The 12,394-nt window shown below is 51.7% G+C and overlaps 1 protein-coding gene across 1 annotated transcript in view; it reads right to left on the reverse strand.

Annotated features, from left to right (window-relative positions):
• TGFA (transforming growth factor alpha) overlaps positions 1-12,394 on the reverse strand; it is a gene marked incomplete at both ends in the record, with an annotated part of 145,693 nt that overhangs the window by 72,326 nt on the left and 60,973 nt on the right. Inside the window, 3 exons of the mRNA XM_080932119.1 lie at positions 1,538-1,647; positions 2,861-3,010; positions 9,513-9,630. Of these exons, the coding sequence (XP_080788245.1) occupies positions 1,538-1,647; positions 2,861-3,010; positions 9,513-9,630 (378 nt within the window). The remainder of the gene's footprint in view (positions 1-1,537; positions 1,648-2,860; positions 3,011-9,512; positions 9,631-12,394) is intronic.

Here is a 12,394-nt window from a genome sequence, read left to right on the forward strand (position 1 = left end):
GTGTGTGTGTGTAAATGGTCCATGGAGAAGAAACAGTCTGGAATCCATAGTTGGCAGGAGACTCCAACCCAAGCTCATTTTTTGTGTAGGTTAGCAAGAAGGTCAGCCCTTTGAGGTTTTTGTTCAACTTGTCTTCCATATGTGGTCTACTGGCCTCTTCTCTAAGGTGCACTGAGAGAGCCCAGCAGGCAGCTTTAGCACACAGTTTTGAAGACTCGAAAAGGACAGAAGGCTGCCCAGGTGGTTGTGCACTGAGGGGGAAGGTGTCCCGGCGTGTCCCAGGGGCCCCGGCACTGCCGGTGGTGTTGTCCTGAGACGCCTTTCCTTGGTTGGGCTGTCATAGGCCGCCTGGCCAAATTCCTTCCCTGGCATCTTCAGACCACTGGCAGACAAGAAAAAACAGGATAAGTGATGTGGGGCTGAGCTATGCTGCGGAGACAAGCTTGGATCAGAGACTTGAAGCAAGATCATAGAATGTCAATGGCTTCTGTAGGTTTACGTTAAAGTGATACATGATTGGACAGGAGAGAGGTAGGCGGGGAAAGGTCTAGGAGCGGAAGAGGAGGCAGGAGGCGGAGATTGAGGGAGGATTCCGGAGGCAACGTAGAAGCTGATGTGTATATTTTTCTCGGCACATCTCTAGTTTGATGAGGTTGTTATTATTATTTCTGAGGGTTTCTATGGGTTTATTTATCTCACGTAGAAGGGCAGTTTATATCTTTGCCCATTGGTTGTAAGCTTATTGTGTAGCGGGTTTGTGGACTGAGAAGTTAATATATAAACCTGCTTGATAAGTTACTGGGCTGTGGAGTCATGTTTGTGCCGGGCGGTGGAGGGAAGGAACACACCGGCGCGGTTGTATCCACCAGGGACAGAGGCAGCAGGGTCGGTAGAGTTCTTAGAGGCAGCATGGAGCGCCAAGTTAGAGATCTACACAGTGCTGTGTGGTCCCTGGGAGCCGGCACTAGCACTGGATAAAAGGTTAAGCCATCATTTAATATTTACTACAACAGGATTCTCTGAGTAGCCAGAGCCAGCTCCAGGTCAGCTTCTGAAACTTTGCTTTCAGTGACAGAATATGAGCTACATAGTGTGTGTGTGTGAGTGTGAGTGTGTGTGTGAGTGTGTGTGAGTGTGTGTGTGTGTGAGTGTGTGTGTGAGTGTGAGTGTGTGTGAGTGTGTGTGAGTGTGTGTGAGTGTGAGTGTGTGTGAGTGTGAGTGTGTGTGAGTGTGTGAGTGTGTGTGAGTGTGTGTGTGAGAGTGTGTGTGTGTGTGTGAGTGTGTGTGTGTGTGAGTGTGTGTGTGTGTGTGCGTGTGTGTGTGTTCAGTGGTAGAGAAAGATGAATTATAGTAGAGAGGGGGTTAGGGAGATATTCCTGTTAGGAGGGCTGCAGTCAGACTGCAGGAGTGGCAGTGACACTCTCCCTCACCCGTTCCCACCACTGCTTCATCTCAGCACCTCTGTGCCAGCTTGGAAAATGGTGGCCATCCTTTCTAGTCGCTCCCCAGAAAGAAAAGGGTGGAAGCCACCCTGTACCTGTCTCAGAGTGGCAGCAAGCGGTCCTTCCCTTCAGGAGGGCGCTGGGCTTCTCGTGTCTGCAGACGAGGGCACGGCACCACTCACAGTGCTTGCGGAGCTGGCAGCAGCTGGGGTCGGAAGGAACAGGGCTGGGCTCTGCCTGCCTGGCAGGAGAGCCCAGCTGGTAGCCCCGGGTGCCCCCTCAGGACACTGAGGACCTGGACAGATGCTGACCAGCCACAGTGCCTGTTGGCTGTTGCAAACCATCGACACTATTGCTGTAGCTCTGGTTTGGACCCCCCAGGTCACCTGGCTCCAGATTCCTTGGCTTGCTGAGGGGACAAGTGAGTCACGTAGCTGCTCGCTGTCTCTATACAGGGCCAGCGAAGAAGTTCTGCCAGTGATGGCCTTACAACACACACAAGGACGAGGACGAGGACCCTGGGACTAGAGGCCGTGTTGCCTCAGGAGGTGGTCCTTCATCCAGGAGTGCCGCTGGGCTCGGGCCTCAGATGCGACCCACCAGAAAGGTGCCTCTGATCGCTCTGTGTGCAATCTGGTCAGCCTTGAGGGACAGAGTCCTGGCGTTGCCTTTACCCTCGGCCTCACTGAAATATTCCTCGGGCATTCGCAGCCCCGGCCTTGAGTGAACGATGCCCATGGTCTGCCTGTGACTCACGGAGTGTGCCCTGTGCTGATTCAAACTAGGGAAAGTCTTCTGAGTCCTCAGATTCCATTTAACCATCCCAAGGAGTAAGCCTGGCTTGGGCTCTGCTACTGGGAATACAGCATTGGGCAAGCTATGGGCAAGCTAACAGAGGAGGACGCTCATGTAGTCCCCCTTGACCTGGGGCTCAGCTCAGCTTCCTGGGGTGCAAGTTGGAGGATGAGAGGGTAGTGGAGGAGAAAGAGGGAGAGCAATGTGTGGGTCAAGGATAGCATCGGAGCCTCTGGTGTAACTTTAGAGCATGTCAAGTGCTTTCTGCAGGGAGGAAGCACTTTCGCTGTGGTCCAAGGGGACTGGGAGCCATTTCTAACTCTCTTTGGAGCTCCTGCCCAGACTGTAAGTGTTCAGAAGATTCTGGGTTCGAGGGCAGTGGTGGGACATGTCTTTGATTTCTGCAAGAGCTCAGAACCATTGCTAGCCACCATCCCAGGCTCCGGCATTCACACAGCTTGCCCGACACCATGCAGAGAGACATTAACTGTCCTCACAGCTTAGGGGACACCACTCTTAGGTCACAACAGCAAGCCGAAGGCTCTTTTGTGTGGCCATACTTCATATGCCCCGAGCTGAGCAGGTAGGTGGGGGGCTTGAACTGGGCAATGAGAAATACTCACTGGATCAGCACACAGGTGACAATGAGGACAGCCAGGGCCACAATGGAGACCACCACCAGGGCAGTGATGGCCTGTTTCTTCTGGCTGGCAGCCACCACCGCCAGGAGGTCTGCGTGCTCACAGCGAACACCCACGTACCCAGAGTGGCATCTGTGGGAAAGAGGAATGTCAGCCTGCTCTTGGCGGAGGGGCTCCTCACCCAGGCTAAGTTAGAAGGATCTGGGGCCCACTGAACCAGCTCCAATGGGCCTCGGCATCCTTTGTGACCAGAGGCACAGGTGTGAGACAGCGAGTCCACTCTCCTGTCAAGGCGCTGCATGCTGAGGGGAGGGGAAACTGATCCCCTGATTTGCCAAGGGCACACTTGTGACTATTGTTCTTACGATAACCTCAAATGCTAACGGCAGCAGTAGTGACAAAAATTATATTTTGACAGGTGATGATTGGTTATCACTAATTACTCTCTCTCTCTCTCTCTCTCTCTCTCTGTGTGTGTGTGTGTGTGTGTGTGTGTGTGCACATGTGTGCTGGTACAGGTACATGGGTGTATACTCACTGGTGAAGGCCAGAACTCAACGTTGTGTGTTTTTCTGTATCACCCTCTGCCTTATTTTTGAGACAAGGTTTCTTGCTGTATCTGGAGTTTACCTAAATGTCGAGGCTGGCTGGCCACCAAGCCCCAAGGATCTGTCTGCCTCCTCAGTTATGGAGTTATATAAATTGCTACCTGGGGTGGGGGGGGATTCCTGGAGGAGAAGGGGAAGGGCAGTAGAGGAGAGGAGGGGGACAGTAATCGGATATAAAGTGAATAAATAAATTAATTAATGGAAGGAAATGGGGGGCTCTAAAGAACAAAGAACACAGAATGGATCTTGGGCTTAAAGGCCCTGCTGGTCACCTGTCACCATGCCAGGCTGGCTCTACAGCCTTTCGGGGCTGGATCCCCGAGTCCTCTCAGCTCCCAGAAAGGCTCATGGAACTACAGGATAAACAGAGACTGTTTTCTCAGACCGTGGCTTTGGTCCAGGGCTGAACACTGGCATTTGGATGCTGAAGGTGGTGAAGGGGTTCAAGGTTAATGGCGACCGGAAGTGCTTCTATGGGAGCTACAGATGTAAGACCCAAGGCCTTCCCGGACTCACCCAGAGGTGGCTTTTCTTTGAAACTCAGGTACCTGAGTTTTGTTGTTGTTTTGCTTTTGAGACAGGGTCTGGCTATACAGCCTTAGCTAGCTCAAACGAATGATCCCCCTGCCTCAGCTTCCCACCGTCTGGATGACAGCAGCATGCCGCCAAGCTTGGCTGCTTGTTCTTTGGTTGGGGGAGGGGCTGGTTTCTCTGTTGCTTGGTGTGTTCTTCCATTTAAATTTGTCATGGAAAGTCAAGTCACCTGCTGTCCCTACGCCTGCTCCCTTGGGGACCTGAAGGACCCGTAGCTGGGGTCGGGCTCCCTCTCCTTTGTCAGGCTGGTAGGCTTGTTATGGCTTAACCTCGTGAGAGACTGGAACAACTGAGCGTGGTGTAAAGGGCTTGTGTCCTTGGGAAATAAGCAAGCCAGGCCGGGATAACAGGGAAATAAAAGAATGTTCTAGACCACCAGGCCGTCTACACCGACTCTCCTAGTTCGGCGCAGTGGGGTGCAGACAGGTTCTGTCTAACTAAACAAGCAATCCCGAGGGGAGGCAGGGAGGAGACCCAGCGTACTGGGCAGACACCGGACGTTCCCCTGGAGGCAGATGGGGAACAGCAGTGAGACAGAAGCCAGGGCTGGGGATCAGCTGTTGGCTTGGGTTACACAGGGTCTGAGTTTGTGTCTCGACAACCCTCTCACAGCCCATCCTCACATTCTGACTCTGGGCCCAGAGGTCCCAACCTTCCAGAGGACACCTGAGCTATGGGTATACTTTCTGTGATATTTGATACCCCCTCCATGCAGGTCTTAATCCCCTCCCCTAACATCTGGCCAGTTTGAGTGGTCTACATGGTCCCTACTAGCCCCAGGACGGGTGTATGCACGGGTCGCCACACATGGGTGCTTGGACATCTCAGGTCCAGTATCTCTCACCTGGACCACAATCCCTCACTTTCCCCACACTGCTCCCACAGACCACAGTCTCCCCAAACCACACGTTTTCTGCATTCACCCACACACCAGCCTGTTCACTTTCTCATAGCTCACTCACCCAGAGCCTCCCAGACCCCGTCTGTCATTGAGACCCTGCAGCTCCACCTGTGCCCACCCTCTCTCCTCAGCCCCAATGCTCTTGACCTACAAAATGACCTGCTTCCCAGCAGCTCCTCACGAATGGGACAAAGACAAGAAGTGACATCTTGTCTTCTCTTTAATCCCCAATCTTCTAATATTAGACTTAATTATGCTGATTATTTTTAGCACAAATTACACCAGGAGGGAGGAGTGTCACCTCACCTGGCCACAGATGAGTCACATCCTCACTCTGATGCTGCCTCTACCTCTGGCAGGCAGATAAAAAGGATATGCATGTGTGTGTGTGTGTGTGTGTGTGTGTGTGTCCACGAGAACGCGTGTATGAGTGACTACAATTCATTATATAAATGCATAAAACTGTAAAACAGTTTAAAGTAAACAATAAAAAAGCTGAATTTAAAAAAGGGTTGGAGAGATGGCTCAGTGGTTAAGAGCACTGGCTGCTCTTCCAGAGGTCCTGAGTTCAAATCCCAGCAACCACATGGTGGCTCACAACCATCTGTAATGGGATCTGATGCCCTCTTCTGGTGTGTTTGAAGACAGCTATAGTGTACTTATTTATAATAAATAAATCTTATAAAAAAGAAACCCCAAACCAACCATCTCAGGCTCTGCTGGACTGGGGAAGTAGCTCAGAGTGACAGTATTGCCTAGCATGTTTGATTCCCAGCAACACACCCAAGAAAAGCAGAAAGCAAAAAAAGAAAAACCAAATCAAAACAAAACAAAAACCCTTGCGAATCCACTTTACAAGGAGCACAGTGATTTCTGTGCCTTAGTTTCACCAAACCCTTCCCATCCAGATGGTGCCTGGTGCGATGCCCTAACCAAGGCTGAACTTTATCTCTGTACTCAGTGATACTTTGCTTGGCTTTCAGATCATACCCTTGGGACAGGAGCTCAAAGGTACACAACTTGGCGCAGGCTCTGTAGCCAAACTGGCCTGTGTTCAAAGCCCTTTCTTCACTTCCTGTCTATGAAACATGGAGCCAGAACCGTTCTTTACCACATACTCTGTCTGCACCTCGAAAGTGCAGAGGAAGGAGGCAAACTCAGCCTCAGCAGCTAAAGGAGCCTTAGCATAGCGGTGCTGAGCACAAAGGCAGGCCATGCCTCTGTTAAGTATGGAATTAGACTGCAGGGCCTGGGCTTGCCTTCCAGTATGAGGGTCAAGGACCAGAGTGAAACTGTCCCCGGTCACATTCTGCATCAGCCTGTGCTTGACACGCGTCATCGCACGGGGCTGGGCTGGGAGCGGGCTCCCTGGTGGTGCCAGACTGAGCTCACCTGAATCAGGAGCGAGATTCAGGGCTGGGTGTGGCTCCGTGGCGGAGAGCACTTTTAGCCCAGGGTTCCATACCCAGCTCTGAAACAACGAAAAGAACAGGATCCACCCCCTCCCACCATCGTTCCCATGGGGCTGGGAGGCCAGGGCTGCCTCTTTAGCTCAGAGGGAAGGGTCTCTTGGGACATGTAGAGCTTTTCAGTGATGACGACAGAACTCATCTACCCTGCCCACCTCTTGGGGTTTGGTTAAAATGCGGGTCATAGAGCTGAAAACTAAACCTCTCTTAATTAAATCAATAGATGTGGATCATTGCACGTGTCCAGAGGCACAGCAGCAACCCCCTGAGAATACTCACTGTGCTCCCTTGATATCCTGGTCCCTTCATTGCACGCAGGGACACTGAGGTCACATGGGGCCAGGCCACATGTGTGGGACACTCAGCTGGATTTCAACTCAGGTCTGTCTGACCCCCAGATCCCAAGAGACCCTTACTGTCAGCTTTGGGTAGAGGTAGGGCAGGACAGAGAGCAAGGTATAATTCTCTCCAGCCCTGCCATGTCCTGCCATGGGGGTAAGGTCATGCTGCACCCCTTTGTATGATGTCATGCTAACTTGCTCCCCCACTGGTGTTCAGAGGCTGATGGAGATGCCTGTGGGGTTTCCTATCCCCCATCTGGCTCTGTGGCTGTAGGGCTGCCTGCTTGCCTGACCTGGAATGGCGCTCAGAGCCTGTCCCCCTAAGTGTCTGGCTGCCTGGACTCACTGATATGCATTGTGGCCAGCTCCTGGCCAGGGCACTGGGGGATGCTCTCTTTAAGTGGCAGAGATGCGTTTCTATGGGGTCACTGGCAGGGTCTTCAGGCAGTGGAAACATTCAGGACAGGTGGGGGACTTTTAAACAGTCTCCCATGGTTCCGCACACTGGCCGCCTGAGTGGGTTTTGCCTCCTTCCATCAGCGGACATGTTGCCGGCCCATGCCACCTTGGTACAGGGGTGGCTGGCCCCTGACCTTACATCTCCATGGTTTTCTGTTTCCTGTATATGTTCCTGCCATGCTGTTGGGCTCCAGTGAGATTTCTACAATGCTCAGATAAACAATCTTGGGTTTGTCTGAAACAAGTACATTTGAAGATAATTTTCGAGATGTCTGGCTGGTGGCCTATGTCTTTATTCCCTAGTTTTAGAGAATGAAATGTTGCTTTAGATGATCTGGGAACCCAGTGACATTCTTTTCCTTGGAGAGTGTGCTCAGAAGCAGCGCCCGCCTCTGCACCACATTCTCAGCTTGCTGGGGCTTCTTTATGAGGCCCTGACAGATGGGGCCCTACCTCAGGTATGTCAGTTTTATTGACCAGAATGTTGCGTGTGTCAGCTCCTCCAAGCTGGGAAGGTCTTAAGAGCGGGGACAGAATGTTCTGGCTTTCCCTGCAGAGACTCGGAGTTTCTGGTCTGGTGGGAATTTTGTAGCTAGGACATTCTTCTGGTTACTATAAATATAAGGAAGGTGTAAGGTGTGGTTCTGTCTCCCAGACCTTACATCAGAAGGGGTAGAGAAGCAAACCTTACCAGGTCTCCAGGCCAGACAACATGCCTTGTTCAGGGACACTGGCTCTGTGTCCCCAGAGTGCAGTGCAGAGGAGAGGAGAGGGCCTGGCCCTCACAGCCCCCACAGTCTCTGATGCTGAAAGGGCCCTCTGAGGACTAAGGGTCACTCGCTAACAACACTCAGGGGTCACATGAATGGCAAGAGGGAACCAGTGGGTGACTAAGCGAACAGCGGTTGTATTGGACGCCAACACTCTGCTTTGGTGTCAGGCTATACTGGGAGAAGGTGGGAACCAGGGAGCTGGATAGGTCGGCCCTGTCTGAGTAGTGTGTAGGTACACCCATGGGGGCAGTTGTGGGGGCAAGTCAGGCCAACACCGTGTCTTCTGTTGAGTCAAGAGAAGCTGAGCGCCTGTTGGGACGTGTGAAGCCTAACATCCAAGATGCACACACAAGGACTTAGAGTCACCAGAGAAAAATTAACAGTGACACCTGTCACATTAACATGCCCACAGGCTAAATATTGCTCCTAGGCCCCCAAGATCCAGTAAGGAAACTGAGAGAAGAAGGCGGTTGTGAACATTCCCAGAGTGACAGTGTGGCCCTGACCTTTCTCTGGGGGAAATGCCCAAACTACCCTTGGAGTTGGGGAGCTTAATGGCTTGAGGTGAATTTTGTGACAGGTCCATTTATGTTCACCTTGTCACAGTCACGACAGACAGTGGACATCTGCAAACATCTCTTTGTGAACTCACATGGCTCTCTCTCGGCGGGCCCTGGTCTCTAGTTGCATCTCTGGGTGGCCTTTTTCTGGGGCCTTTCTGCCTAACTCAACTGACCGTGGCAATTACCATGGGTCATATATATATATATTTATGCATGGATGTGTGTGCATGCAAGTGTGTGTGTGTGTGTGTGTGTGTGTGTGTGCATGCGCTCACACATGTGTGACACATATGTGGAGGTCCTCCCTCTAGCTTGTTTGAGACAGCTCTTTCTTGTTCATTGCTGCATACCCCAGGCTAGCTGTACACTGAGATTCTGGTGACTCTCTCGTCTCTGACCCCATCTCCTGGTAGAGGCACACTGGGATTACAGACATGTTCCCTACTTCATTGGCTAATTATGTGGGATCTGAACTCAGGTCATCAGGCATGTGTGGTGAGTGCCTTACCCTCTGGACCATCTCCCCAGCCCCCTATTGTTGGCTCAAGAGGTTCAGTGCCTGCATAGGTCTTGGCAGTGCTTTGTGAGGCACCAGGGAGTTGGGAGCCACCATGCTGTGATTGACCCTGTGGTGCCCTCCCAGCTACTTTGCAAGCTGGATACAAAGTGCGAGAATTTTGTGATAGAGCTTTAGGTGCCGGGGGTCAGTGTTTTCCTCCAGGAACTCTAAGTAGAAACTAAACTCCAGCCAGTTTGCTGTCAACAAACAAACAGATCCCAGCTCCAGCATCCTGGGACTCCTTGCAGCCTGGATATCTGCTACTCAGCCCTCTGGCTCTCAGACCGACAGCCAGCCACACAGAAGCAAACACTTTTTTAACTGGGTGCCTGGCCACCCCTCCTCTCAAGACTCCAGGGTTACTTACACGCATGCTGGCTTCTCTTCCTGAACCAAGAACCTGCAGGTCCCATGGAAGCAGTACTGGGTGTGGGAGTCTGGGCACTTGTTGAAGTGAGATACCACCGCAGCGGCCACGGGTGAGTCTGCCGGGGCAAAGAGACATTGTCAGACCTGTCACGCCTCACACTCAGGAGGAACTTCTGCCTTCACCTTCTGCAAAGCTCACTTCCTAATGCCCAGCCAGGACTCAGAGTCTTCCTTAACCAGTCTGGGTATTTTTTTCTAAGATAACAAAATAATTTCTCCAGAGGCTTTTTGGTATAATTCAAAGATGGCTCCTTAGATTAATTTGGCCAAGTGGCACACACTTGAAATCCCAGCACTCAGAAGGTAGAGGCAGAAGGATCAGGAGTTCGAGGCCAACCTAGTCCATGTGTGGAGTTTGAGGTCAGGTGGGTCCCGTCATCTCCAAACTCCAAAAGAAGCTAAGGAGTGGCTCGGTCAGTGAAGCGCTTGCTGAGCAAAGATGAGGACTAGCGTCTGGGCCCCAGCACCCACATGAGAAGATGTTATAGTAAGGATTGAAATTCCAGCACTGGAGTCCCCGGGGGGTCGCCACTGCTGAAGGCAGAGCTCTATGCCGTGTAACAGAGTGAACAAAGATGGCTGTTAGACAGATATACTGACACACGTGCAGGATGGACTCAGCTTTCCTGCTTCTGTGTACAGCGTCTTTGGAGGAGTCATTATAAGCAAAGGCAGATAACCCCAATAACATGCCAAAGATGCCTGCCAGTGTCCCCCCCCCCCATCAATCATGCAGCCCAAAGACTGGAGTCCACACCACGAAGAAACTCCACATGACACCCAAAGGCTTGTCTCTCCATCCTCAGAGCACAGAGTGAGAATGAGCTACTTCTGCTTCTCTGGTTTTTGAGCCTCATGTAGCCCAGGCTGGCCTATAATTTACTGTGTAGCCCAGGCTGGCCTCATCCCAGCGCTCCTCTGATTCTTCATACAGCCAACTGTGGTAGTTAAATAAACCAAACCCTTTGTTCTAATTACAGTGATATATTTACTTTTGAAAAGTAAAAACCAGATGCTTAATAGGTTTCTGAACTGCAGAAATAGTTCCTTGAAACTACTGATGTGCCATAAAAACCACCTTAGAGAATAGAGCATATCTTAAGCCTCAACTCAGCAAGAGTCATAAAAACACAGCACACACCGACATGCTTGTGAACTTAAGTTCCTGTTCTAAAAATCAAGGGTGAATCCCATTGCAACTAGGAAACTGCCTTTGTCTGGGACCCATAAAAGTATTTATGGCCACCCAGGGCATCTCAGGGTTCACTGAGATCTACATACAAGCTCGTTCCTACTGATGATGTTCGAGGATGCAAGGCTGGAGAGGGCTTTGCTGTGCCAGGCACCTTCCTTAACTGTGTCAAGGCACGGCAGGCAACCGACCAATGATGGGCGTGTGTGTGTGTGTGTGTGTGTGTGTGTGTGTGTGTGTCTACAGATGCTGGTGTCATTATGTAGCCCAGGCTGGCCCCAAATTCATGTCAATTATCCTACATTGGCCGAGGGCTACAATTATAGGTATGTACCATAGCGCTTGCCCCCATCTTTCCTCTGACCCTCCCTCCTCTTTTTAAAAACGCAACAAACTATCCAGAGGCTTAAGAAAAGCTTAAGGAAGTATAGCCAGGCAGAAAAAGATGGTGAAGGGTACAATACTGGGCAACATCTAAAGAAAGGCTGGCCCTTGGAGGGTAGGCCAAGCCCAGTCCCCTGCCCAGGGCCGTCTCGTACAGGCACTACGTCTGATTAGCTATGGGGCTGATAGGAAAAGCAAATGTCCTGGTTAGGGAGCCAGCTCCAGGCACCTTCGAGCAGCTGGAGTTTCAAAACTGGCCCGTTCCTGTAGTGAACTTGACGAGAGGCCTCTCCATTCTGGAGACCCGGGCGCCCATCTTGTGGACATCACTGCTCTCTGGGGAAACTATGAAGGAGAGACCACAGACCCACTAATAGGGCCCAGAGCCCAGCCCGGCGCACAGAAAGAGTCTGCAGTAGTAATCAGGGGATGAGGAAATCCCTGCCTCCGTCCACAGCGGGGATCAGAAGTCTGGGAGGACACCATCTGCGGGGTCTCTGGGCGCTCCGGGGTTGCAGCAGCCACACCCCTGAGCAGACTTGAGGAGGAGGAAGCCTAATTGGCCGGTGTGTCTAGCTGGTTGATGGGGGCTTACGAGACTGGGACTCTCTTCCCCAGATGCTCGCCAGTTGTAAAGCTGACGTCATTTATAGCCCTTCTGTTGCTTCCGCACGTAGCCCAAGTGAGCTTCCAACACTTTCAACGTGACATCTAGAGGGATTTCCCAGCCAAGGGTAGCAGTTCAGGGGCAACTGCAGCAAAGCTGACTTCAGCCAGGGAAAAGCAGACACAAAAGGGCGCCCCCTTCGGGGCTAGGCAAGTATTTCACCGTGAGGCCGAGCTGGAGGTTTTCCGGTTGAGGGCAGCAGGCTTGGCTATAGGGCTGGGAGGAGAATCATCTGACTCCACACGCGTGCTGTGGTACTCACTCCCCGTACCCACATAATGCATAGTAGACAGATAGAGGATAGGTAGATGATAGATAGATAGATGATGGATAGATAGGTAACCAAGCAACCGATCAAACCAATAAATAAGTAAATGTAAAAGATGGACGTGTTTCCTATAACAGAATCCCAGAACCACGTGTCCGAGGTCCTTCAGCCGTCCTTCCCCATCCTGGCTGGGTTTCCCCCCTGTTTGGATTCGTCATTTCCCCTGTAAACTGACTTTGGCGCGCCCACCGGGCCCTATCTGTCATTTAAGAGGCAGGTTCTTCATTATCTTGCCAAACCTCACACCTC

Source organism: Micromys minutus (assembly GCF_963924665.1).
Source record: "Micromys minutus genome assembly, chromosome: 18".
Taxonomy (NCBI): domain Eukaryota; kingdom Metazoa; phylum Chordata; class Mammalia; order Rodentia; family Muridae; genus Micromys; species Micromys minutus.